The sequence below is a fragment of the Diabrotica virgifera genome, chromosome 2 (assembly GCF_917563875.1).
Source record: "Diabrotica virgifera virgifera chromosome 2, PGI_DIABVI_V3a".
NCBI lineage: Eukaryota > Metazoa > Arthropoda > Insecta > Coleoptera > Chrysomelidae > Diabrotica > Diabrotica virgifera.
In genome coordinates this window covers 40,447,988-40,472,110 of record NC_065444.1, presented here as the reverse complement: position 1 = coordinate 40,472,110, position 24,123 = coordinate 40,447,988, and the positions used below count along the sequence as shown (strand labels likewise).

The 24,123-nt window shown below is 32.5% G+C and overlaps 1 protein-coding gene across 3 annotated transcripts in view; it reads left to right on the top strand.

Moving 5' to 3' along the window:
• The window catches only part of LOC114328486 (facilitated trehalose transporter Tret1-like), a 100,329-nt gene that overhangs the window by 52,698 nt on the left and 23,508 nt on the right, over positions 1-24,123 (top strand). For 2 of the 3 annotated variants that reach the window (XM_028277343.2, XM_028277344.2), the window contains exon 2: positions 23,996-24,085. In XM_028277343.2, the coding sequence (XP_028133144.1) occupies positions 23,996-24,085 (90 nt within the window). Of the gene's footprint in view, positions 1-7,886; positions 8,019-23,995; positions 24,086-24,123 lie in introns of those variants that run through there. The other variant, XM_028277345.2, reaches the window with a different exon arrangement.

Here is a 24,123-nt window from a genome sequence, read left to right as displayed (position 1 = left end):
GTTAACGCAATAACAAAAATTGACCGTAAATTTGAAACGAATCTATTCATATAAATTTTATTGAATTTGAGTGGCGTTATATTTTCCATAAGATGTGTGCGGTGTCCTTACTATTTGTAAATTAATTTAACTTTAAAATATATTAATACAAAGATTAACTTACTGTGACAAATATTTTATATGGATTACTCTGTATTTAGACCGCTATACATATATTTTCAATTATTATTAATAATTCAGAAAATAAGTGAGCCTATTTATACACCTCAATACACAAAAAAATGAAAAATAGATCTGAAAATGTAAAAACAATTCTGATTAATAAATCTTACGGCTTATTTATAAAATAAAGTAGTCTAATTTGAAATATTTAACAATTTTTATATAACTCATTTTATGTATTTGTATAGACGAGATTTAATAATTTGGTTATATGTAGAAGCTGATATAACTCTTCGCTTTTAATTAACGACATTCACGCTTTTAGAAAGCGCTAATACTTGACTTTTATGTGTAATAAACGTGTTTAATAAATATTTTTTACAATGATATTGATTGTTCATCTTCAAAAATATTTACTTGTAATAGTAAAAAATATCTTAGAAGAAAGTTTATTGTGAATCAATTCACTTTTTATTAGTTAAGCTAATGCCGAAATACCGGTATTTTTATTATAAATACCGGTATCGAATACCGGAATGAAATCGTTCGGGATCCCGGTATTCGGGATCCCGGAATTCCGGTATTGTAAGCCCTAGTTGTGGTTCCATCGTTTTCGTGGCCTTCCCATCGATCGTTTTCCTATTGGGGAACCTTCTCTCGCTGTCCTTACTAGTCCATTTGTTGTTATTCGGCTTATGTGGTCATTCCATTCTATTCTTCTGTTTCTTGACGTTATTAATGTTATCCACCTTGCATCTCCGTCGTATATCTGCACTTCTAGCTTTATGTCCTCTCTGTGTCGGGTCGTCTTTCTCTCGCGTTTGTCATTATCGATCTGATGACTGTTTTGGAAATTCTGCCATTCATTTCTTTTCCGATATTTTTATTTCTCCATATTGTGTCATTCATGCAACCTGCGGCTCTGTTTGCTCTATTCACTTGATCTTCCACTTCTGCTTCGAGCCTTCCGTAGCTAGATAGTGTGATGCCTAGGTTAGGTATTTAAACTCCATTACTTGTTCTATTATCTGACCTTCCAGCTCCAATTTACATTTTATTGGATCTGCTGTTATAACCATGCATTTTGTCTTTCTTGGGGTAATAATTACTCTTATAGTAATAATTATTAATAATATTATTAATAAGTAATAATTATTAACATATTAAATTTTCTGGCGGTTATGTTAAATTAGTGCAGCATACGTTGTAAATCATCTTCACTTTGAGAGATTAGTATTGCATTGTCTGCATAGCAGATTATTTTAAGTTGTTTGTCTCCTATTTTTTATTCTTTTTTAGTTCTTACTTTTTTTATTATTTTGTCCATGATCAGGTTGAACAATAAAGGACTCAAGGAATCCCCCTGTCTTATCCCATTGCCGGCTTCAATTGGGTTAGTTAGTTCATCTTCCACTTTTACTTTTATTGTGTGGTTCTGGTAGATGTTTTCGATCGTTTTAATTTTACTCCTAGAGGTACGTCTCCCGAGTATAACAAATGGAAAACGTCCTTTAGTTTGACCCTGTCAAATGCTTTCTTAAGGTCCACGAAACATAAATATGCTGGTTTGCTGTATTCCAACGATTTCTCTTAAACTTGCCTCATTATAAATATAGCGTCAGTGCATGACCTTCCCGACCTAAAATCTTGTTGTTCTTCTGCTAATGGTATAATTTCATTCAATTTGTTTGTTATCACTTTGGTTGTTAATTTTAATGTTGTGTTTAATAAGTTAATTCCTCTGCAATTCTCCGGGTACGATTTGTCTCCTTTCTTGAAGAGAGGTATTAGGATGCTTGATCTCCATTCTTGTGGTATTCTGTTTTGTTCTATTATTTTTTGTAGTAGTTTTATTAGTTGTTTAGTTAGATCTTGTCCTCTGTACTTTAGGAGTTCGTTCAATATTCTGGCGTCTCCTGGAGATTATCTGTTTTTTAATTTTCTTAATGCTTCCTTTACCTCTCCCTCGTCGATGTTTATTTCTTCGTGTGTCGTAACTTCAGATGTTGGTGGTTCATTATCGTCGCCTTTAGCAAATAGAGATCGAAAGTAGTCTGCCCATGTTTCCTTCTGATTGTGTTTCGCTTTTATTAATTCGTTCATCTCCTTTCTTTGTCCTCTGATCATTCTCCATACTTCTTTTTGTGTTCCGTGGAAGTCCTGTTCCATCTGTTTTGAAAAACTCTGCCAGTGTTCCTTTTTTATTTGTCTCACTAAAGTATTCGTTTCGTTTCTGATTCGTTTGTAGTGGTTGTATATCTGCTGTGTTTGTTTTGTTCTTTTAGATGCAGAAGGCTTAATTATGATGACAAGGGAGGAGAAAAGAATTCAAATCTCAACAGAAGTTGTAATCCAATAGGTGATATGATAGTAACTATGAGTTTCAATTATATCGCTTTTGTGTACTACACAAAAACCCTTTCGATGATGGTACGTACATATACCTCGTCCAATTTACTTACCGTTGCACGTCATCCGCGCCATAGCCTGTGACACGATACCAACACGAAATATCTAGGCGGTAGGTGTGTTCCCCTTTAGAATAATTTTGATTCTAAAGAAGAACACACCCGCCGCCTAAATATTTCGTGTTGGTATCGTGTCACAGGCTATGGCGCGGATGACGTGCAACGGTAAGTAAATTGGACGAGGATATACTTGTTACGTCATGATATCAGTGGCGGACCTAGATATTTGCCTTGGGAGACTTCCAATGAGACACCATCCAAAAGACATAAAAACATAAACTCAAACTACATAAACGACATAAATAAAAACTTATGTCCATGAAGTTTCCTTAATTTTCCTAAGTAGAGGGTTAATTACATTGAATTTGTCTGTCCGTGGTTGAAGTTTCATGTCAGCTAATATATTGGTACGTTTAAACAATTCTTTGAAAAAAAAAGATGGATTGACAACCTTCCATAGAGGTATGAATCCGCTAATGAATAAACAAAATGGCTTATAAAGAGAAAAAGACATACTTTGGATGCTATTAAAGGCTTTAATTTTTGTTGTTTCTGATATTTGGTTTTTCGTTTTCCGAGGTTTCGTTTGCCAAATTTTATTAAATAGCGTAAATTTGAAAGCGTTGAACCTTCTTGGACCTTTATTATTTTCGTCTGTATATCCTTTTTACATCCCCACTCCGTCCCATGACTGATCCCAGATAAGTAAAAGTCCTTCCTCTTCTACATTCTCCGTTTATCATTATTTTATTATTTAGTTGGTTAATATTTTTTAAAAGTTTGGTTTTCTCTGTGTTTATTCTGAGTCTGATCGTTTCGGAGTACTAGGCTTCTTCTTCTTCTTTGTTCTTGTATGTAGGCTTTAAAACCGTTTCTTCTTCAGTATTAGCCTCCTAACTTGTTTAACTTATCGCACCATCTTTTTCTTGGTCTGCCAATATTTCTTCGTCCATTTGGTGACTTATCTCGTGCTATTCGTACTATCCTATCCTCTGTCTTTCTACTAATGTGTTCGTTCCACTTATGTACGTATGTATCCATTTATGTTTTCTACATTTCATGATCTTCTTATTTATTCGCTTCTCTCTCTATCCAACAGACTTTTCCCTGATATTCGTCGTAGTATTTTCATCTCTGTTGTTTTTAGTAGTCGTCGCGTTTTAGATGTGTTAGGTCTTGTCTCCACCGTGTATGTCAATATAGGTCTAATTGCTGCTTTATAAATTCTTGTTTTTGTGTCTTGTGTTAGTTGTTTTTTCTTCCAGATTGTGTCATTAAGAGATCCCGCCGCTTTACTTGCTTTTAAGCTTTGTTGTCGTACTTCCTCTTCAACATCTCCGTAACTGGTTATATTTATTCCCAGATATTTAAACCATGCTTCCTGCTTTATTATTTTCCCATCAATTTCGATTTTACGTCATAGTGGGTATTTGGATGTTGTCATACATTTGGTTTTTTCTGCTGATATTATCAAATTTTATTTCTTGCCTGTTGTATTGAAGATGTGTGTTAATCTTTGGAGATCGTCTTCGGTCTCGGCGATTAATGCGGCGTCGTCTGCATAACATAATATTTGGATTTCTTTGTTCCCCATTCTGTAACTCTGAACTTTACATACTGTTTCTATTATTTCGTCCATTATTATATGAAAGAGCAGTGGGCTTAACAAGTCACCTTGTCTGACTCCGTTTTGTACTGGTATAAACTGCGTTAGTTTTCCATTTATCTTTGCTTGTATTTGATTATGAAAGTAGATATTTTCGATGGTTTGTATAATATTGATTGGTATGTTTCTTCTGTACAGTAAATGTAGGACGTCTTCAGATCTATAAAACAAATAAAATCCTGGTTTATTGTACTCAATGGTCTTTTCTGTGATTTGTCTCAGTACAAATTCGGCGTCTACGCAGGATCTTCCGGATCTGAATCCTTGTTGATCATCTGATAAAGTTGTTAGTTTATTGATTTTGTTGGTTAGAACTTTTGTGGTTAGCTTAAGTGCGGTGTTCAGTAGATTTATATCTCTATAATTGTTGGGGTCTTCTTTGTCTTTTTTCTTGAACATTGGTATCATTATGCTAATGTGTCAATGATTAAATGTGTCAATTTTAATTTGCATATTTTAAATTTTGGTGTTCAGTTAGGCAGGTGTCATCTGCAAATTTAAATTTTTTTTAACTCTTTGAATAGGTTCCACCTGATGCCTGTTCAATCGTCAATTACTTTTCTCATCACCAAATCCTCTATACCTCTATAATTGTTGGGGTCTTCTTTGTCTTTTTTCTTGAACATTGGTATCATTATGCTAATGTGTCAATGATTAAATGTGTCAATTTTAATTTGCATATTTTAAATTTCGGTGTTCAGTTAGGCAGGTGTCATCTGCAAATTTAAAATTTTTTTAACTCTTTGAATAGGTTCCACCTGATGCCTGTTCAATCGTCAATTACTTTTCTCATCACCAAATCTATCATAATATGGAATAGGGTAGGGGATGGTACAACCTGTTCAACTGCACTTCCTAAGGTTATTTCTTCTGTTACTTTACTGGAATGTTCCAGTTTGGCTTTGTGCACTTCGTAAAGGAGTTTAATAAAGTTTATGATTTTTAGTGGTATCTTATAATATAATCTTAAGATTTTCCTATTTACACTGTCAAAAGGCCTTTTCGAAGTCTGTAACACTCACATTCACTTGTTCGTTCCAAAATAATTCTAAGGGTGCAAATGTGGTCAATGATGGAACGTTTGGCATGGAAGCCAGCTTGGTTGTTTCTCAGTTTTTTATTTAGTTTCGGCTTCAGTCTTTCCAATATGATTTTGGTCAACACTTTAGATATGGTGTTATTCGTAGTGTTATTCAGCATCATCCAGCCCTTTGCCTCCACTGCTGGACATAGGTCTCCCTCATTTTTGTCCATTGTGCTCTATTTTGAGCACTTTGCATCCTTTTGATGCACTTTTCAGCACTTTGCGTAGTGTTATTGTACGCCACTTATTGCATCTACTCAGGTCTACTTTTTAAGGCATTTTTATTATCAATCCTTCCTTCCACTCCTTTAGTGCTACTGCTACTTGATAGTTGTTGTCAGCACAATTATCACCTGCACAATATATGTACTTGTGTACATTCAAATTTAAATAAAAATTATTCTCAATAAAAAAATTTCGTATAATTAATTTCCTATTTGGAATATGAATATATTAATTTTAGCTCTGGATCCCGCGTACGAAAAAAAAGTTAATTAATAGCAAGCTGAAAATTTCTTAATAGCTTAAGCGTGTCTAGTAGGACAAACTTGGGAACAATGGAATAGGGGAAGTTTTAATTGTGGAACAGGTTAAAAATTTGGAACGTCAGACAACGAAGACGTCCCATGTATTTTGTCGGACAGAACTTCCAATTAATTTGTTACCCTTTCATTAAACTGTCCTGCAAAAATCAGCGTGCAATTTATCACCAACTGGGCATTTTAGTGAGTGGAACACGTAGAACATGTCAAATGACAGGAATTATGACAGGTGACAAATAGCAGTCTGATTTTTGCATGAGAGATTAATGAAAGGGTAACAAATCAATTGGAAGTTCTATCCGACAAAATACATGGGACGTTTTCGTGGTCTGACGTTCCAAATTTTTAACCTGTTCCACAATTGAAAACTTTCCCTGTTCCAGTGTTCCCATACATCAAAGTTTGTCCGACTAGACATCCTTAAGCTATTAACAAATTTTTAGCTTGCTATTACTCAACTTTTTTTCATACGCGGGATCCAGACCTATTTCATTTTCACAACTCTTACAGATATAATTGATGGATTCGACCGTTACTTGATGGAAGTTCATTTTATCTAACAATAAAACACTGAAAACGTTTGTTTTCTATACTTCCACAAAATTTATTACAACTATCTGACTACAGCAGCTGTTTCGGCAGAGTGCCTTTCTCAAGTGATATAGTTTACAATGTGTTTGCCTTTTTAAGTCTTTAACTGAAGAGGTTGAGGAGTGGGGAGCTGTTTGTCTCGAGTTGGTCATTCAGAATTACATCTGTATTTTTCAGTTTATTAATTTCCATAGATTCTAAAAAAGATAGCTTAAGGCCTTTATTTTGAATATGCAGAATTTGAAACTCTTCATTGAAAGAATGATTATGATCTAGAAGGTGAAGTGCGTATGTAGAAGTTTCTATTTTTCTATTGTTGAAAGCCCTTTTGTGTCCTGCTATCCGTTTGTCAAAAGTTCTGCCAGTTTGACCGATGTACGTTTTCGTAGAGAGATAGAACTAAACATCATTAAACAAATAGCAGTAAACAACGGCTATAACGAACAAACAGTTAACAAAATTTTAAACCAAAAACTCCATAAGAAAGCCCTGAAATTAGTATATCCACCACCACAGAAAGAACCTAGTACCTTCTGCTCTCTTACATATACTGGCAAGATAACAACAAAAATAGCCAGATACATAAAAAAGAAAGGAATATCACCAGCTTTCAGAACTAACAACAACTTAAGCAAATATATTAAGAACAATAAAAGCCGAAAGAGAAAACCACTACAGAGTGGTGTGTACAAACTAACTAACTTGTGGTGACTGTCCGAAAACGTACATTGGTCAAACTGGCAGAACTTTTGACAAACGGATAGCAGAACACAAAAGGCTTTCAACAATAGAAAAACAGAAACTTATACATACGCACTTCACCTTCTAGATCATAATCATTCTTTCAATGAAGAGTTTCAAATTCTGCATATTCAAAATAAAGGCCTTAAGCTATCTTTTTTAGAATCTATGGAAATTAATAAACTGAAAAATACAGATATAATTCTGAATGACCAACTCGAGACAAACAGCTCCCCACTCCTCAACCTCTTCAGTTAAAGACTTAAAAAGGCAAACACATTGTAAACTATATCACTTGAGAAAGGCACTCTGCCGAAACAGTTGTAGTCAGATAGTTGTAATAAATTTTGTGGAAGTATAGAAAACAAACGTTTTCAGTGTTTTATTGTTAGATCTTACAGATATATTTATAGACTGCATTAACTGAATCACATTTGCAAAAATAATTACCAAGTGTCGGTCAGATGTTAGATTAGAGTTTCTAATTTTGATCGCCAAGTTGATAAAGCGAATAATAGTTGTTAGTAATGTTTTTTGACCTAAGTAAATATGCATACCATATTTAATGTAACTGTAACATTGTTTACGTTTCATATATTTCAGTAATTTATCAACTAAATTTATCAATTGATAACATATAACTGACCGACGAATTAGATTTTCAAGGTGTTTTGCTTAGAATTTATGAATGGTATCAACTTAGTCCTTTACTAAATAATATGAAACTGTTTGAGTGTGAGTTTTGTTTAAATGTGATATAAAAGGTAGGTTTTAACAAAACACTTAATTAGACTTAGGCAAATAAAAACATATGAAATATGCGCATAAATATGCAGCATTTTACACAAAAATATACATGTTTTTCTAGAAAATATGCATATAAAAAAATAGAAGTACCTACAGTAAAACCTGTGTTACCGGCCACCTGCACTAACGGCCAGTTTAAAAATTCCCCAAACCAATTATATGTAGACTACAAAAACTGGCAATACCGGCCACCTTTCTATATCGGCCAATTATTCTTTCATTTTTAGTGGCCGTTACTGACAGGTTTTACTGTATATATACATAACTCAGAAAGTATTATCCGTTTTCTTTACAAAATATTTAAAATATCTTAATTATATCATAATTTACAGTAATTAACATTTATTTATTTTACAAACTAAGCTTAGGTAGGTATTTAACTATTTAAGTATTTTAACAAATAAATGATATTACTTTGAATTGTGCTAACACTAAATTATTAACGGCTGTTTAAATTTTTCTAACAAAAACTTATGGTTTCTGTGTGGGTACAATATATTTGTACATAAAAAAATCTTTCCCCATCAACTGATGTAACTGGGGCATTTTTCAAATACATATACGGTAATCTTTGCTTTCAAATTAAATGGTTCCTAAAAATGTCCCACCTAGTACTTGCACTAAGTACTTCAGAAAAGACCTGGTAACTATTTGCATAACAATTAAAATTAGAAATCTTGAAAATATCAAGATAATATGACTAAGAAATCAGAAAGATCCGCCAAATATTTACAGGAGATTCTTGTTTTTTTTCTCTTTATCTAAGAAAAAATACTATGAGCCTGAATTAGAAGCACGCAACTAAAGGCTATTGTACGAGAAAACACAGCGTTTATTTTCGGCAGTTTCAAATTGCAATTCACAATAATATTAAAAGGACAGTTGTTACCGGTATCAATTTTACAACATAATAATTGATTTCTAAAACTGACCATCCCAATAAAAATTTTTACATAGAGGTATAAACTAGCAGATTCTGGAACCCTTATTCAAGGACAAAATTACAATAAATATCTAGAAATATTGAAACAAAATATATTCGGATTTCCAAGCTCTTCGTTGATTTTATTTCATGAATATATCTATACACCTAATGAAATTACAAGTTATATGCACTTTATGCATACTTTTATAGAAATATGCAAAATTTGACATTTTTGCATATTTTATGCATAATATGCAAAATATGCAATTTGAATATTTGCCTAAGTCTACTTATTATTAATACAACAGAGCAGATGATGTGTTCATCTCAAAGAAGCACTTTCAGTAGTTATTATATTGGCAACTTTATATGTTTAAGAAAAATATAACCATATTAACGGGAGCTAATACTTTTTAAAGTGCACTCTCCATTACTGAAGGTTGGCTATAACTACAGCAAATTGGTCTCTATCTTAAGCTGTTCTTAGTATCGAATGTATGATCATGCCTGTCCAGTCTCTTACATTTTTCAGCCAGGAGCATTTTCTTGTTCCTGGAGCTCTTTTTCCCTCCACATTCCCTTTCATTATGAGTCGTAGAAAGTTGTATCTTTCTCCTCTGTACATTATGTCCTAGGTAACTCGTTTTTCTATTATTTTACAATATTTAGGAGTTCTCTCTCAGATCTCATTCTTCTCAGCACCTCGATCTTCAGCATTCTTCGAAAAACCCACATTTCAAAGGCTTCTATACTATACGTCTCATACTTGTAATTCCGGGAGTCCATGTTTCCACTCCTTATAGAAATATGGAAAAATGAATGTTTTTACAAATTGGTATCGAATATCCAACGATAAGGTAGAGTTTATTAGGCATTGGGAGAAACGGTAGGTCCATATTCTGAAATTATTAAGTTCATGCAATACAAGGTTATATTTCATGTTTTATTTCTCTAGGATAGAACTGTGTACTGTATTATACAGAACTAATTAACAGCATTCTACAACGAAAATCTTGATCCAATCTCTCCTCTGCAAATTATTTTAGTGTAATATGCTCTCACACGTCTCCTCTCTAAAATGATTACCAAAAACAGTTCACAATGTATATTATTATTTTTACATTTTTCTTTAATAAATCTTTTTTTTTATTTTTTTAATGTTGTAATATTTACAATCTGTCCTTAACTAAGAACAATAGGTAAATTATTTGACAAAAATTGAAAATTTGACCAATAGAGGGAGATCCAGTGATCACCCTCTTTACATAAATTAAATTAAAACAATTTTAAAATAAGTTTAGTTATCACAGATTATTCGAAACTTCTTGCTAGGTCCACTACTTTGAATCTCTTCAGGCGTCTTACATCATTGTGGTCATCAGTGAGGTTGCTGGCTAACTCGTTTGGATGAGATTCTAGTCTCTTGGAATATTTTTTGTAATCTTCCGTTATTACTGTTTTTATGGATGGCACATTGAGGTCTTGCTCTATCACATAGTTTTGCACGTACCAAGGGGCATTCAGCATTGTTCTAAGGACTTTGTTCTGGCATCTCTGCAATATTTCTAGGTTAGTTTGACTGGCTGTGCCCCAAAGTTGGATACCATAGGTCCACACTGGTTTTAATATAGTTTTATATATCAGCAGTTTGTTTTCAAGGGATAGTTGAGATTTACGACCGATGATCCAGTACATTTCACGAAATTTTATTCCTAGTTGTTTTAGTCCTGTCGCCAGGGGGGTACAACGGCCTCCTTTATTCAGATGGACTTACCCAAGTTTTTTTCATGTATTTTGACCCGTAGAATACGAATTTTTTGGGTAACAGTTGATCCGGATGTCGATAAGATTGTTATTGACCAAGAACTTGAGGAATTACATAACCGCGATCTCTCGCAAAACAAAACATTTTTTGTTATTTTTTGGGTCATTCTAAGCAAAACATGTTTCTACAATTTTTTTCGTAGGATGGCTAGTTTTCCAGATAACCGCGGTTGAACTTTCAAAAAATCGAAAAATTGCAATTTTTGAACCCGAATAACTTTTGATTAAAAAATAAAATAGCCAGTCTGCTTACCGCATTTGAAAGTTTAAGTCAAATTATATCGGTTTTAATTATTTGTATTGCTAAAAATTTATTTTTTTATTGTTTAACAAAGCTATAAACACATAGTGTTTCCCGTGCCTTTACATGCGTTTTAACGCATGTTACGTAGAAATAGCCTCGATTGCACTAGTACCTATTCTACCTACTCGTTCGATTTTAAATGAGAAATCATAGAAAGCATCACTCACGCACTAGGTGTTTGTAGCTTTGTTTAACAATAACACAATAAATTTTTAGCAATGCAAATAATCAAAACCGATATAATTTGACTTGAACTTTCAAAGGCGCTAAGCAGAATTGCTATTTTATTTTTTAATCAAAAGTTACTCGAGTTTAAAAATTGCAGTTTTCCGATTTTTTGAAAGTTCAACCGCGTTTATCTCGAAAGCTGAGCATCCTACGGGAAAACTTGTTAGAACATTTTTTACTTAGAATGACCCAAAAAATACAAAAAAATGTTTTGTTTTGCGAGAAATCTCTGTTATGTAATTCCTCAAGTTCTTGATTAATAACAAACTTATCGACATCCGGATCAACTGTTACCCAAAAAATTCGTATTCTACGGGTCAAAATACATGAAAAAAACTTGGATAAGTCCATCTGAATAAAGGAGGCCGTTGTACCCCCCCTGGCGACAGGACTATTTTCTTTTTGTAAAAATGTGTTTTTGCCAAGTTAATCTCCTATCAGGATGGATTCCTAGGTACTTAACAGTATCGATTTGTGGGAGTTGCGTTTCATTAATGTTACAGATGGACATGTTTGTCTTCTAATGGTGAAGGTTACATGGATGGATTTACTCTCATTCGCCTTTATCTTCCATTTTTTAAGCCATATTTGTATATTATTAAGGTCTTTCTGAAGGGTTCTGGATGCTGTATTTGGATCATGGTGAGAGGCTAGTACAGCAGTGTCATCAGAAAAAGTTGCACACGTTGTTTTGTTACTTGTGGGTAGGTCAGCAGTGTAGAGCAAGTACAATATCGGTCCCAAGACACTTCCTTGTGGTACTCCGGCTTTTATTGGTCTTAGGCTTGTGTATTCATTATCCTGCTTGACTAGGAAATGTCGGTTGGAAATATAGCTTTTTAGGATTTGATAAAAAGGATGAGGAAGGTTTCTCTTTAGTTTAAAGAGCATACCAGCATGCCATACCTTGTCGAAGGCCTGACCAATGTCCAGAAATGCAGCAGAACAATACCTTTTATTTTCTAGATCACTTCTGATGTATTTTACCAGTCTATGTACCTGTTCTATCGTTCCGTGTTGTGTTCTGAACCCAAATTGGTGTTGGGGAATTAGTTTCCTTTCTTCTATGACTGGGGATAATTGTTTAAGGGGAAGTTTTTCCAAAATTTTTGATAGAACAGGTAGCAGGCTTATTGGTCTGTATGAAGTCACCTGAGTTTTATTTTTCCCTGGCTTAGGTATGAGAATAATTTGAGCAACTTTCAATTGTTCTGGGTAGTAACCTAGCCTAAATATTGCATTAAATACTTGCGTTATCATTTTCAGATCTTTGCATGTCAATTGCTGCAGTACTTTACCGTTGATCAGGTGAGCTTTTTTTGGACTGATTTCATGCTGGATCATATTTCTAACTTCTTTAGTGGTGATTTTTTGTATAGGTAAGTCCATCTGGTAGGGCGATTCCAGGAAGTCATTTATTTCTTCCTCTGTGTCACCATCTTCCATGGGATGTGGCTGGAATACATTAGTGAGGTGATTTGCAAATGCTTCGGCTTTTTCCTTATTATTTCTACACCAGTTTCCCTCTTGGTTTCGTATTGGTGGTATTTGTTGTTTCGGGTGTTTGACTTTTCTCGTGGCCTTCCAAAGACAATATTCACTATCTGCGTTTGCTGATAAACCTGTAAGATATTCTTGTATTTTGTTATTTTTGATATTATGAAATTTTAGTTTAATTTCCTTGGTGATTTTATTTAATTTCGTCTTGTTCTCAGGTGTTCTTTTTCTTCGCCATTCCTCCTTAATTTTCTCTTTCTAGCAATCATTTCCTTTATTACAGTTGGGCAATTCTCTTTAAATTCTGTTTGGTAGCAGTCAGGGGTAGCATACCAAGCAGCTTCTTGTATAGATTTCTAAAGATTTTCTACTGCTGCGTAGATGTCACTTTCTGTTTTCAATGGGATGTTTATGTCAATTAGTTCATCTAGTTTAGTCTTGAAAATGCTCCAGTCTGTTTTGTTACTGTATAGTGATGGTTGTTTAGTACTGTTTGTTATTTGTGCATACCATGTCGCAATTACGCTAGAATGGTCAGAGGGTAGATCGTAACAAGATTCTACTTTTGCCAATTTAACATTAATTCCTTTAACAATATAGAAGTCGAATAGATCAGGTATTTTTGCATTGTCGGTAGGCCAGTAAGTTGGTTCCCTTGTGGTGAGGTAATTTGCATTGGTCGCATTTATAGCTTTAAGAAGTTCTCTGCCTTTTGTGCTAATAATTCAGGATCCCCACGTAGTATGCTTAGAATTAAAATCTCCTCCTGCTATAAATCTATTTCCTAATGTTTTAAAGAAATTTTCAAACTGTTCCGTTTTGTTATTGTGCTTTGGCGGACAGTATATAGCTGATACTGTTAGTGGGCCTAGTTGATCTTCCACAACAATGCTGGTGGCCTGTAGATAGTCACATTCATGTTTTTGTATTTCGTAGTGCTTTAGTTTATTACTAACTATTATTGCAGTGCCTCCATGTGCTTTTTCGTTGGGATGTTGCGTATGATAAGTTGTAAATCGTGGAATATTAATGTGGTTTTTGGATGTAAAATGAGTTTCTGTAATCAGCATTATGTCAATTTTTTGTGTGTTAATAAATAGTTTTAATTCTTCTACATGTTGACTTAAGCCATTGGCGTTCCATAATACTAGCTTTAGTAACTGAGTCATTTCTGGTTGAGAATCATGGTCAGGAGGTTGAACATAGTGCTCATTTGTTCCGTCAGTTTTTTTAACATGTCTTTCAGTTCTGACATGTCTGTGTGGTTATTAGTTTGATTTGGTATATGTTGTGTAGTAGTTTGGTTGGAGGCTTGCTGGTTAACTGCTTGCGTTGCTTGTGCGTATGTTATTCCAGGTTGCACGTAGTTGACTGTTGTAGTTCTATCTTGGTTTGTCCTCGCGTTATGTCGTCTCAAGTTAGGGAATTTAAGTTTTTGTAATTGTTTGTGAACATCACATCCTCTATAATTTGCGGGGTGATTTTCACCACAGTTAGCACATTTAACATTACTCTCTCTGGTTTTCCTTGGACATTCTTTAGTGTAATGAGGTTCTGCGCATTTGACACAGCACGGTTGTTTATTACAGAAGTTTTTTGTGTGGTTGTATTTTTGACATCTACTACATTGCGCAATTATTCTCTTGACATGCGGTGCTTCGAATTCTACTATGGAATGATAAAGACCGGATTATATGTTTCTGTTTTGACTGAAATATGTGCATATATATGTCTGAAATATAAGTAAAATATGTTGAAAATATTCCCTAAGAGTTTAAAATATGTTCCAAATATGTGAAAAACATTTTAAAGTAACAAGAAAATATGCGTTAAAAAATGTATAAAAGTTTTATTAAATAACGGTAAGTAGGTACATATAGTGAAAAAATTAACCTAAATATACCAATGTATACCTATCTAGTACCTACTACTATTACTTACGTTTCTACATTTTATTCCTTCTTATAAAAACAATTCACAATCAAATGTTTTTCAATATTTTCAATAGTAAAATTATGTCGCCTATCCGTTAGTAGTAATTTGTATGTTGACAATCTTTGTTCAACATCAACTGATGTTATTAGTGCAAATTTTATAGCATTAACAATCTCCGCATTTAAATTGGTATTAACATCAAAATCAAAATCGCCACCAATAATTTGGTTTGCTTCCTGTAATAATAATTTTAAATCACTATTTTTCTGTAAAGTTTCAATAAATTTTTTATTTGCTGATTGTCCAATTTTTCCAGAAACTTCTTCAGCGTTTTCCTTAAATTTCTGAATTAAATTAAGAGACTCTTGTAGTGGAAACGATTCAGTTTCAAGATTGAGGATGGTTTTTTAAACAAATTCATAATTATTCGATTTAATAAAACAAAGCTCATTGTGCAGTGATCTGTTTTCTAAAATTGATTTGCATTTTGAAATCGCACCAATATTTGTTTCTTCAAAACATAAAATTAGTTCTTTTATAGGGAGAAAATGTTCCGCATAAAAACAGCCAGCTTTTAAATATTTTCCCCAACTTATATATTATAGGCTCCGGTTGCAAAGAAGTATTTGGTAATTTTTCTTTATATATCTAAATCCTTACAGGCGATTTTAAAAATATTTTTTTCACGTTGCTAATTAAATTATTAAATGTAGGAAATGAATTTCGAATTTCTTCCGCCACTCTGTTTAAACCCTGCGCCAAACTTTTAGTTGTTGGCCAGCTTTGACCATGTATGACGCAGCATCGGAAACCATAAGCAAGATTTTGTTAGTTGGAACAATGTCGGGAAGGAAAAAGTTCATGAAAGCATCATTTATAAACCTAACCATTGTTACATGGTTAACTGTGTACTGTGTCAAGCTGTTTACAGCCAAAAATATGTCAAAATATGCCAAAATATGTTAAAATATGCCAAAATATATTAAAAATATGCCAAAATATGTCAAACGGTCGAAAATATGTTCAAACCATCAAAATATGTTAAAAAACCGAAAATATTCTAAATATGTAAAATTAAATTAGTGTCAAACGCCTTTAATTATCATAATTCGTCCACATCCTGAAACATTTGATTGAATCTTTGATGGTTATCGATATGCAAAAAACATATAATCCGGTCTTTAGGAATGAATTACTTGTTTAATGTTTTAGATGTCCTTGTTATTATCTTTTGTTTCTAGATCAATGTAGAACATAGGCAGCGATTTTTTTCTTTGGTTATGTAGTATATTCCATATATTTATACCATTATGGTTTTTGGTTTTAAGATCTTCTTTTATCTCTTCTACATTTGTCGTGGGGTGCATGCCTTTAAAAACCACTCGGTAGTGTCTTTCACTTTTAGGTTTATAAGTGTGGAAGTCCGTGTTTTTTGTTTTTAGAGCATTTATTATGGCGGTGTATGCTTTGTCTGATTTTGGTTGAATTTTTATTTGTTCGCTGTTGATAGCTTTAGTGATAAAATCAATTTCTGCTACTTGTTGCAATAGATCGATAAGAGGCTTTCAGATCTGCACGCCTGATACAAATATTGGAGGTGGTTTTGGTTTTGCATCTGTATTTTTAACTGTGTCCTCCAAACTGTCACTTTCATCTATTGAACTTAGTGCTTCAAATTGATTTTGTGTTGTTATAGGTTTACTTAACCAGTACTCACCAAGTTTTGTTTGTCTTCTGTTACTTTTAGGCATTTCTGGACTGTTTCTTAATCTTTTTCCGGTAACCTCATTCCATTGCTGTTCTTCAATACTGGCTGTTTGTTCATTTGTTTAGTTTATTTGTAGTGAATCATTAGGTTGTTGGGAACAAGTGGGAATTTGTATAGGATTTTGGATCATTGGAGCCATGGTTTTTACATTTTGTTCATAATTTGGTTGGGAATAAAAGCCTATTGAAAAGTTGTTCATGTTACCTGCTCGGTTGATACGCCACTGGAATCTCTAACATCATTGCTGACGATAACTCGCTGCTAACAGCTTTCAATGAGCGAATGTTCTTTTACTTATTAACGTTAAAAATTAAAATGTTATTAATAAAATAAAAACACTCATAAAATCCGCAATAACTAATTGCTTTGCTTAAAAACTTTAAATACATTCACGAATTTTTAGACACAATAAAATAATTATTTTGTTGTCGTTTCGAATAACTCATTAGCGAAACCGGGTTTGTTTTATCACAGCTTTTTCTTACATAGACAACCGTTCGCTTTGGCTGCTCATTGACGACTTTAAAAATCTAAGAACTTAATATGAGAGTACTGAGAAGAATTACAAAAAATACGCTGAGAGATCGAAAGAGAAGTGGAGAGATTAGAAGATAATGTAACGTACAATGTACCTATAAACGAATGGACACTAAATAGGAAAAAAGAATGAATAGAAATAAAGAATAACCGCGTAAGCAGAATGGGGCACACATGTGGTCAAAATAGCAAGAGATAAATCACCAATCGGTAGATGAAGTATCGACCGACCGCGCAAAAGGTGAAGTGACAACCTTCCATAGAGGTATCAATACGCCAATGAACAAGCAGAATTGCTCATACAGGGTGAGTCACCACTAACAGGACGGAAGATTACAGCCAAATGGTAAATATTTGAAAAAAAAAATTAATTTAGTAGTTTGTAAGTTGATAAAATCTACATTTTAAAATTATTTTGAAATATACTGGGTGTGCCAATAAATGGCGGCGTATCAAAGTAATATTTTTTCTTATAGAACAACCTATATTTTATTGCATTTTTTAATTGTTCGCAAAAAATAAGGCATAGTTTCATAAAGCTTCCTTATACCTATGTACAGAGTGTTCTGAGTTATGTTGACTTTTCTTAAAATGTAAAGTTTTAAAAGAATGCTCATTCTCAAGTTATTTAAGAAATTATAAAAAAATTACTTTTACATCTAAATATTTGGATGTTGGTTGAATGTATTTCATGATTAATTGTTACACATTTATTTACAGGGTCTTCAAAATTTAGAGCTTAATTATTGGATTATTTAATATTATGTCATATGATTCTTATTTTAAATGGAACACCATGTATATTAATAAATAATTATACTAAACAAATTTATCTCTTTCTAATGGTATATGGATGTCCTATACCTAGGTCTAATAGTTTTTGCGTAATTTACAATAATTAAAAATTTTAATCTGTAAATCGATTTTTAATCAATTTTTACTACGATGTAGTTAGTTAGTGGCATTGTATGACATTGTCATTTTATGACAGTACGGTCTGGTGATTATTTTGTAATTAATGTATTTCATGATTGATTATTACACATTTATTTACAGGTTGTTCCAAATTTACAGTTGCATTATTGGATTATTTAGTGTGTCATATGATGCTTATTTTAAATAAAACACCATGTAAATTAATAAATTATTATACTAGACATAGGTTCCTCTTTCGAATGCTGTAGGGATGTTCTATAACAAGGGGTCATAGTTTTTGCGTAATTTACAATTTCCTTAAACGGTAAAAATTTATTTTAAAAATAATATTTATAGTCACTCTCGATTTTTAAACTGTACGAAATAAATATTTGTTTACTGTATCATAATGAAATGAAAATTATGTCTATTTACTAGATCATTATTATGAAAAGTAGGTAGATTGGTCTGTATACAATACATTTAAATAAAATCAGGATCTTCTCCAAAGTCTAAAGTCCATAAACGATAAGTTAAATATTTATCATAATAATTCTGTTCGGTCTAATACTGGTGTAGTTGAGTTTTATACGCATAATAGTGGTTTCTCTTAAGTATTCTAACAGTCGTCTGACTGATTTACAATTCACCCGAAAGTTTTTCATTACTAGTATTTGGGTTTTCCGTAACAGAAAGCAGGACATCAAGTTCCTTGACATCATCACAAATAACTGGTTTATTTTTTTTTAACTTTCTGTATGCAAGATTACCAGTAGCACAGAATCTATTGAATCTCTCAAAAACGTCCTTTTTTGGGTGTCTTCAATCAAGATACTTTTGATCATAAACTTTAGAAGGTAAGATACAATTTTGCAAACACTCCCCAATGCAAAGCACCATGTCTACTCTTTCGTAGATAACGTGATTATTCATTTTTAGGAACAATTAAATTTGAATATCATTAACGGATATTTAAATTTTTAGTAATTACCAGACCGTACTGTCATAAATTGACGATGTCATACAATGAAATACATCTTTTGTTTTAAAATCGATATACAGATTAAGAATTTAAATAATTTTAAATTGCGCAAAAACTACTAGACTTAGGAATAGGACATCCATAATATACTATTCGAAAGAGGTGACTTCGTTTAGTATAATGGTTTATGTACCATTTAAAATAAGCATCATATGACACATTGAATAATCCAATAATGAAACTGTAAATTTGGAACACTCTGTCAATAAATGTGTAATAATCAATCATGGAATTCATTCAACCAATATCCAACTATTTAGATGTAAAAGTAGTTTTTTATAATTTCTTAAATAACTTGAGAATAAGACTTCTTTTACAACTTTACATTTTAAGAAAAGTCAACATAACTCAGAACATTCTGTACATAGGTATAGGCCTTCTGAAACTATACCTTATTTTTTGCGGGCAATTGAAAAATGCAATACAATATAGGGTGTTCCATAAGAAAAAATATAACTTTATACGCCGCCATTTATTGGGACACCCTGTATATTTCAAAGTAATTTTAAAATGTAGCTTTTATTAACTTACAAACTACTCATTTAAACTATTTTTCAAATCTTTTACCATTTCGCTGTAATCTTCCGTCCCATTAGAGGTGACTCACCCTGTATAGAGGAAGAATAAGAAATTTATAATAGGGATTTTCTACTTGATTGTTTAAACTACCTACGGGCATGGAGGAGACCATCGAATCATCAGAAAATTCAAAATATATATGCAGAAGATAATCTTTAACAATGTAATGACCAGTAAGAAAGAACTAAAAAGATTAATGAAGAATATAGTACAAGAGAAAAGACAAAACTATTACAGTTTTCGAAATAATTTTTTAATCGATTTTCGAATGGAATCCGAAATTATGCTCTACTTCTTTCGTAAGTCTTCCTCGTAAATTTAACGTATCTTGGTTTGTTTATTTCTAGTGCATCTTTATTGTGATTTTAGTATAGGGTTATTCTGTACGTACGTTCAGCTTTCCAATTTTGCTCAGAAATACCTTACAATATAATACATATAAAGTTGATCCCTTATCTTTACGGAATCCAATAAAATTATTTCAAATATGCTAATATTCCTCCTTTTTTCATTTTGGTAAGGCTGTAGTGGCGTCATGTAATTTGTTTTATTTTTTTTGTCTAATTATCTCTCGCATGTGGATGTTGTTTGCTTAGGAGAATGTGTAACCAGTCAGATCCTTTATTTGGTACAGCTATCGGGTTGGAAATTTTCCTGGCTGGCTCTTTTGTCTGCTACGTTGCCCTCAAGTATCATTCGTTCCATACCTTTCCTTCTAGTTTTATGTCCAAAATATCAGTATATTTTGGTTGATAGTTTTGGTGAGTCTAGTTTTTTTGTTAAGTTGTTCTTGTATTGAATTATTTGTGCGATATGCTTTCCATGGTATGAGCAACATTTTTTAATTCACATATTGCCCAAACAATGCGTAATTTTGTGTTTTTTGTAATGCCAGTGTTCTTACATATTTTTGTGAGTTTGACTGTTGCTGGTCATTGTGATGCGTCGACGGATCTCGTCTTCGCAATCTTCTCTGTTATTGATGAGGGAGCCGAAATAATTAAATTGTCTGATCGCTTCGTAACCTGCAATATTTCTTATCTGAGTGATAAAATCATAAAGAGCTGATGACTATACAGAGTGGGCCAAATAAAAGGAGCCACCCCGATATTTGGTAGTATTTATTGGATTTTAAGAAAATAAAAAAACAGGTCAATTTTTGATCTAAGGGGGACACATTTTTACGGTACCAACATCTGTCATTTGTCAACTCCCTCCCTTCCACTTCCCCCACCCCTTATTTTTAAATAGGGAATAGGGGTCGTGTGCTAGCTCATTTGAAAGGTTATTCAATTCTCTATTCAGTAATATCAACATTGACATAAAAATTTATACAGGGTGTCCAAGAAAAATTATTTTAAATTAAATTAATTGACACAAAAAGAAGAATGTATGTAATTTATTTAACTCAGAATACATTCTACTGCTGATTAAAAACAGAAAACAATGTTTATTTGATAAATAAACACTGTTTGTTGCTTAAATTCAATATTCAACCTACCAAGAGGCAGATGGGTGGAAGCTTGAACATTAAAATTAAGCAAAAAGCAGTGTCTATTTATCAAAAAACATTTTTTTCCGCTTTCTGTCAGCAGTAGAATGTGTTCTGAGTTAAATAAATTACATACATTCTTCTTTTTGTGTCAATTAATTTAATTCAAAATAATTTTTCTTGGACACCCTGTATACATTTGTAAGTCGATGTTGATATTACTGAATATAGAATTGAATAACCTTTCAAATGAGCTAGCACACGACCCCTATTCCCTATTTAAAAATAAGGGGTGGGGGAAGTGGAAGGGAGGGAGTTGACAAATGACAGATGTTTGTACCGTAAAAATGTGTCCCCCTTAGATCAAAAATTGACCTGTTTTTTTATTTTCTTAAAATCTAATAAATACTGCCAAACATCGGGGTGGCTCCTTTTATTTGGCCCACTCTGTATATATCTTGCTAAGTTTTATAAGGTAACCTCAGATTGTTTTTTATTATAAAATATGAATTTTAAATAATCTTCTATTGTATATTTGCTACATACACAATTTTGGACATCTTAATATGTAACAGTTTTTGTTGCGTTATTTTTCTACTGCATGCTGTTCTACATCTAGGGCAGTCGATGAGGTTATTTGGCTCCGAATTCCATCCTACTACATCGCTTTACGTGATATTTTTACAATAGGTAGAGAAGAGCTCAAGAAATAAAGTGTACCCTACGTTGATGAGCGCTTTTATCTAGGGGATGGTTCCCACCCCTTCTGGGTTGTGTGAAAATTTTCTGGTTAAAATAATCACGGAAGTAGTTATAGAACCCAATTCTGAGCAAAAACTGTTCTATAATTTTTTTGTGACAACGCAATACTTTTTTAGTTATTCGTGGTTGATAATTTGCCATTTTTTTTGAAAAATGACACCTTTTCAGACGGTTTTTTGCGAATACCTTAAAAACTATGACTAGAATGAAAAAACTATATTAAATATTTTTGTAGCTTATAAACAAACAAAGAGATTCGTTTCTTCATAAATCTTCTAGTTATAATACGAAAAGAGTTATGGTAGGTGAGAAGAGTTTGATTTTTGGTGCATGCTGAACGATGTATTCAACTTGAAATAAAAGAGTAACGGTCGACTTTGTGTGAATAATGCTGCCAATACCTTTTGTAGTTCTTCGAAGGACCTTTAAAATGAGCAATATTAAATGTCGATTACATCCAAACTAAGTGAGATATGCTGCAAAAAAATTTATGACTCTTGTATTTTAGGAAAAAATGAGAAGTATATTTAACCCCTCATCCATCAGAATTTAAATGCATCCTTCTGCTTCTACAAAACTTTTTATTATAGTTGGATGTAAACCTTTCACCTGATCACAACAACCTTGTGCAATTTCCGAGCAAAGATGACATACATCCACATGTGGTATTCATAATCTTAAGACATCGACTTAATGTCGACTACTATATAGCATATAATGTAGCAATAATGTTATTTAGAGGTTTTTACACCTATTGAAGTGGCTAGTTACAATTATTTGTACACTGGACATTTACACTGATGATGGTCAGTTTGACCGAAAACGTTTTGTACTTCCACTCCCTTGTGGATAAATTTTAAGAATTTTAATAAATTCATATACCTATATACAACAGAAGTGTTTACTTCATTCCACGTTGTTTTATTATAGTGTTATTTCTATGTTCAAAAAGTTGGACGGGTTTAAAATGAATGGTTTTTGAACAAAACAAGATCAAATTATAGAGCGCATTTTTAAATTTTCCTAAAAATCTTCCTTTTTCTCTATGTAACTCGAAAATGATAAGAGATACGAAAAAAGATAACACACAAAAATGTAGGGTTTTATTAGGTAAAAAACTTGTTTTTATTTTTCATTATTGTATCACTTATCATTTTCAAGTTAGATGTAAAAAAAGGAAAATTTTTAAGAAAATTTAAAATGCGCTCTATAAATTGATCTTATTTTTTTTCAAAGACCATTCATTTTAAACCCGTCCAACTTTTTGAACATAGAAATAACACTATAATAAAAGATATTGTAGAAGTAAAGTGATGCAATAAAATTCTGTGTGGATGAAGGGTCAAATATAAACTTCTCATTTTTTCTGAAAATACATTAGTTATCAATATTTTTTGCAGCATATCTAGCTTAGTTTGAATGTAATCGACCTTTAATATTGCTTATTTTAAAGGCCTTTTCAAGTACTACAAAAGGTATTGGTAGCATTATACACCTAAAAATCAACCGTTTCTGTTATTTCATGTTGAATACACCGATTTATAGATGCACCAAAAATTTTATTATAAGATACAAAAATCTTTCATATTGTTTTTTTAGTTAGATGCATAGTTTTTAAGGTATTCGCAAAAAACCATTCGAAAAGGTGTTATGTTTCAATGAAAATGGCCAATTTCCAACCACAAATAACTCAAAAACTGTTGAAAACAGTTTTTGCTTAGAATTAAGTTCTCTAGTCACTTCCGTGTTTATTTTAACCAAGAAATTATCCACCCCCGAGAAGGGGTGGTAATCACCCCCGAGAAGGGATGGTAACCACCCCAATATAAAAGCGCACATCGGCATAGGGTAGACTTTGAATTAGGAGATAAGTAGAGGCTATTTCCAAAATTTAATTAAAATCCAGGCAGTAGGATAGAATTCGGAGGTAATATCCTATTCTTACTCCCACTGACTAGTAGTGACAAAACCATTAATTTTATAGCTGTACTAAATTTTTACTATCAGGAAAATATATTTTTAATATTTTTTAATAGCTTTTTCTTTCATATACGTCGTTCCATTATATAAACGAACGTGACTGTAAACAGTACTTTTCTAATATAAACCATCGTAATTGTTTTTAGTTTCTGGTACCGACATGACCTTCCATAATGAACATGTGGCAGTTACAAGAATCGCGAAATTTTTGCCCCAAATTATTGCAGGATTTGCAGGTAAGTGAAGGTTATTTTTATAAAATCCATTCTTTGCA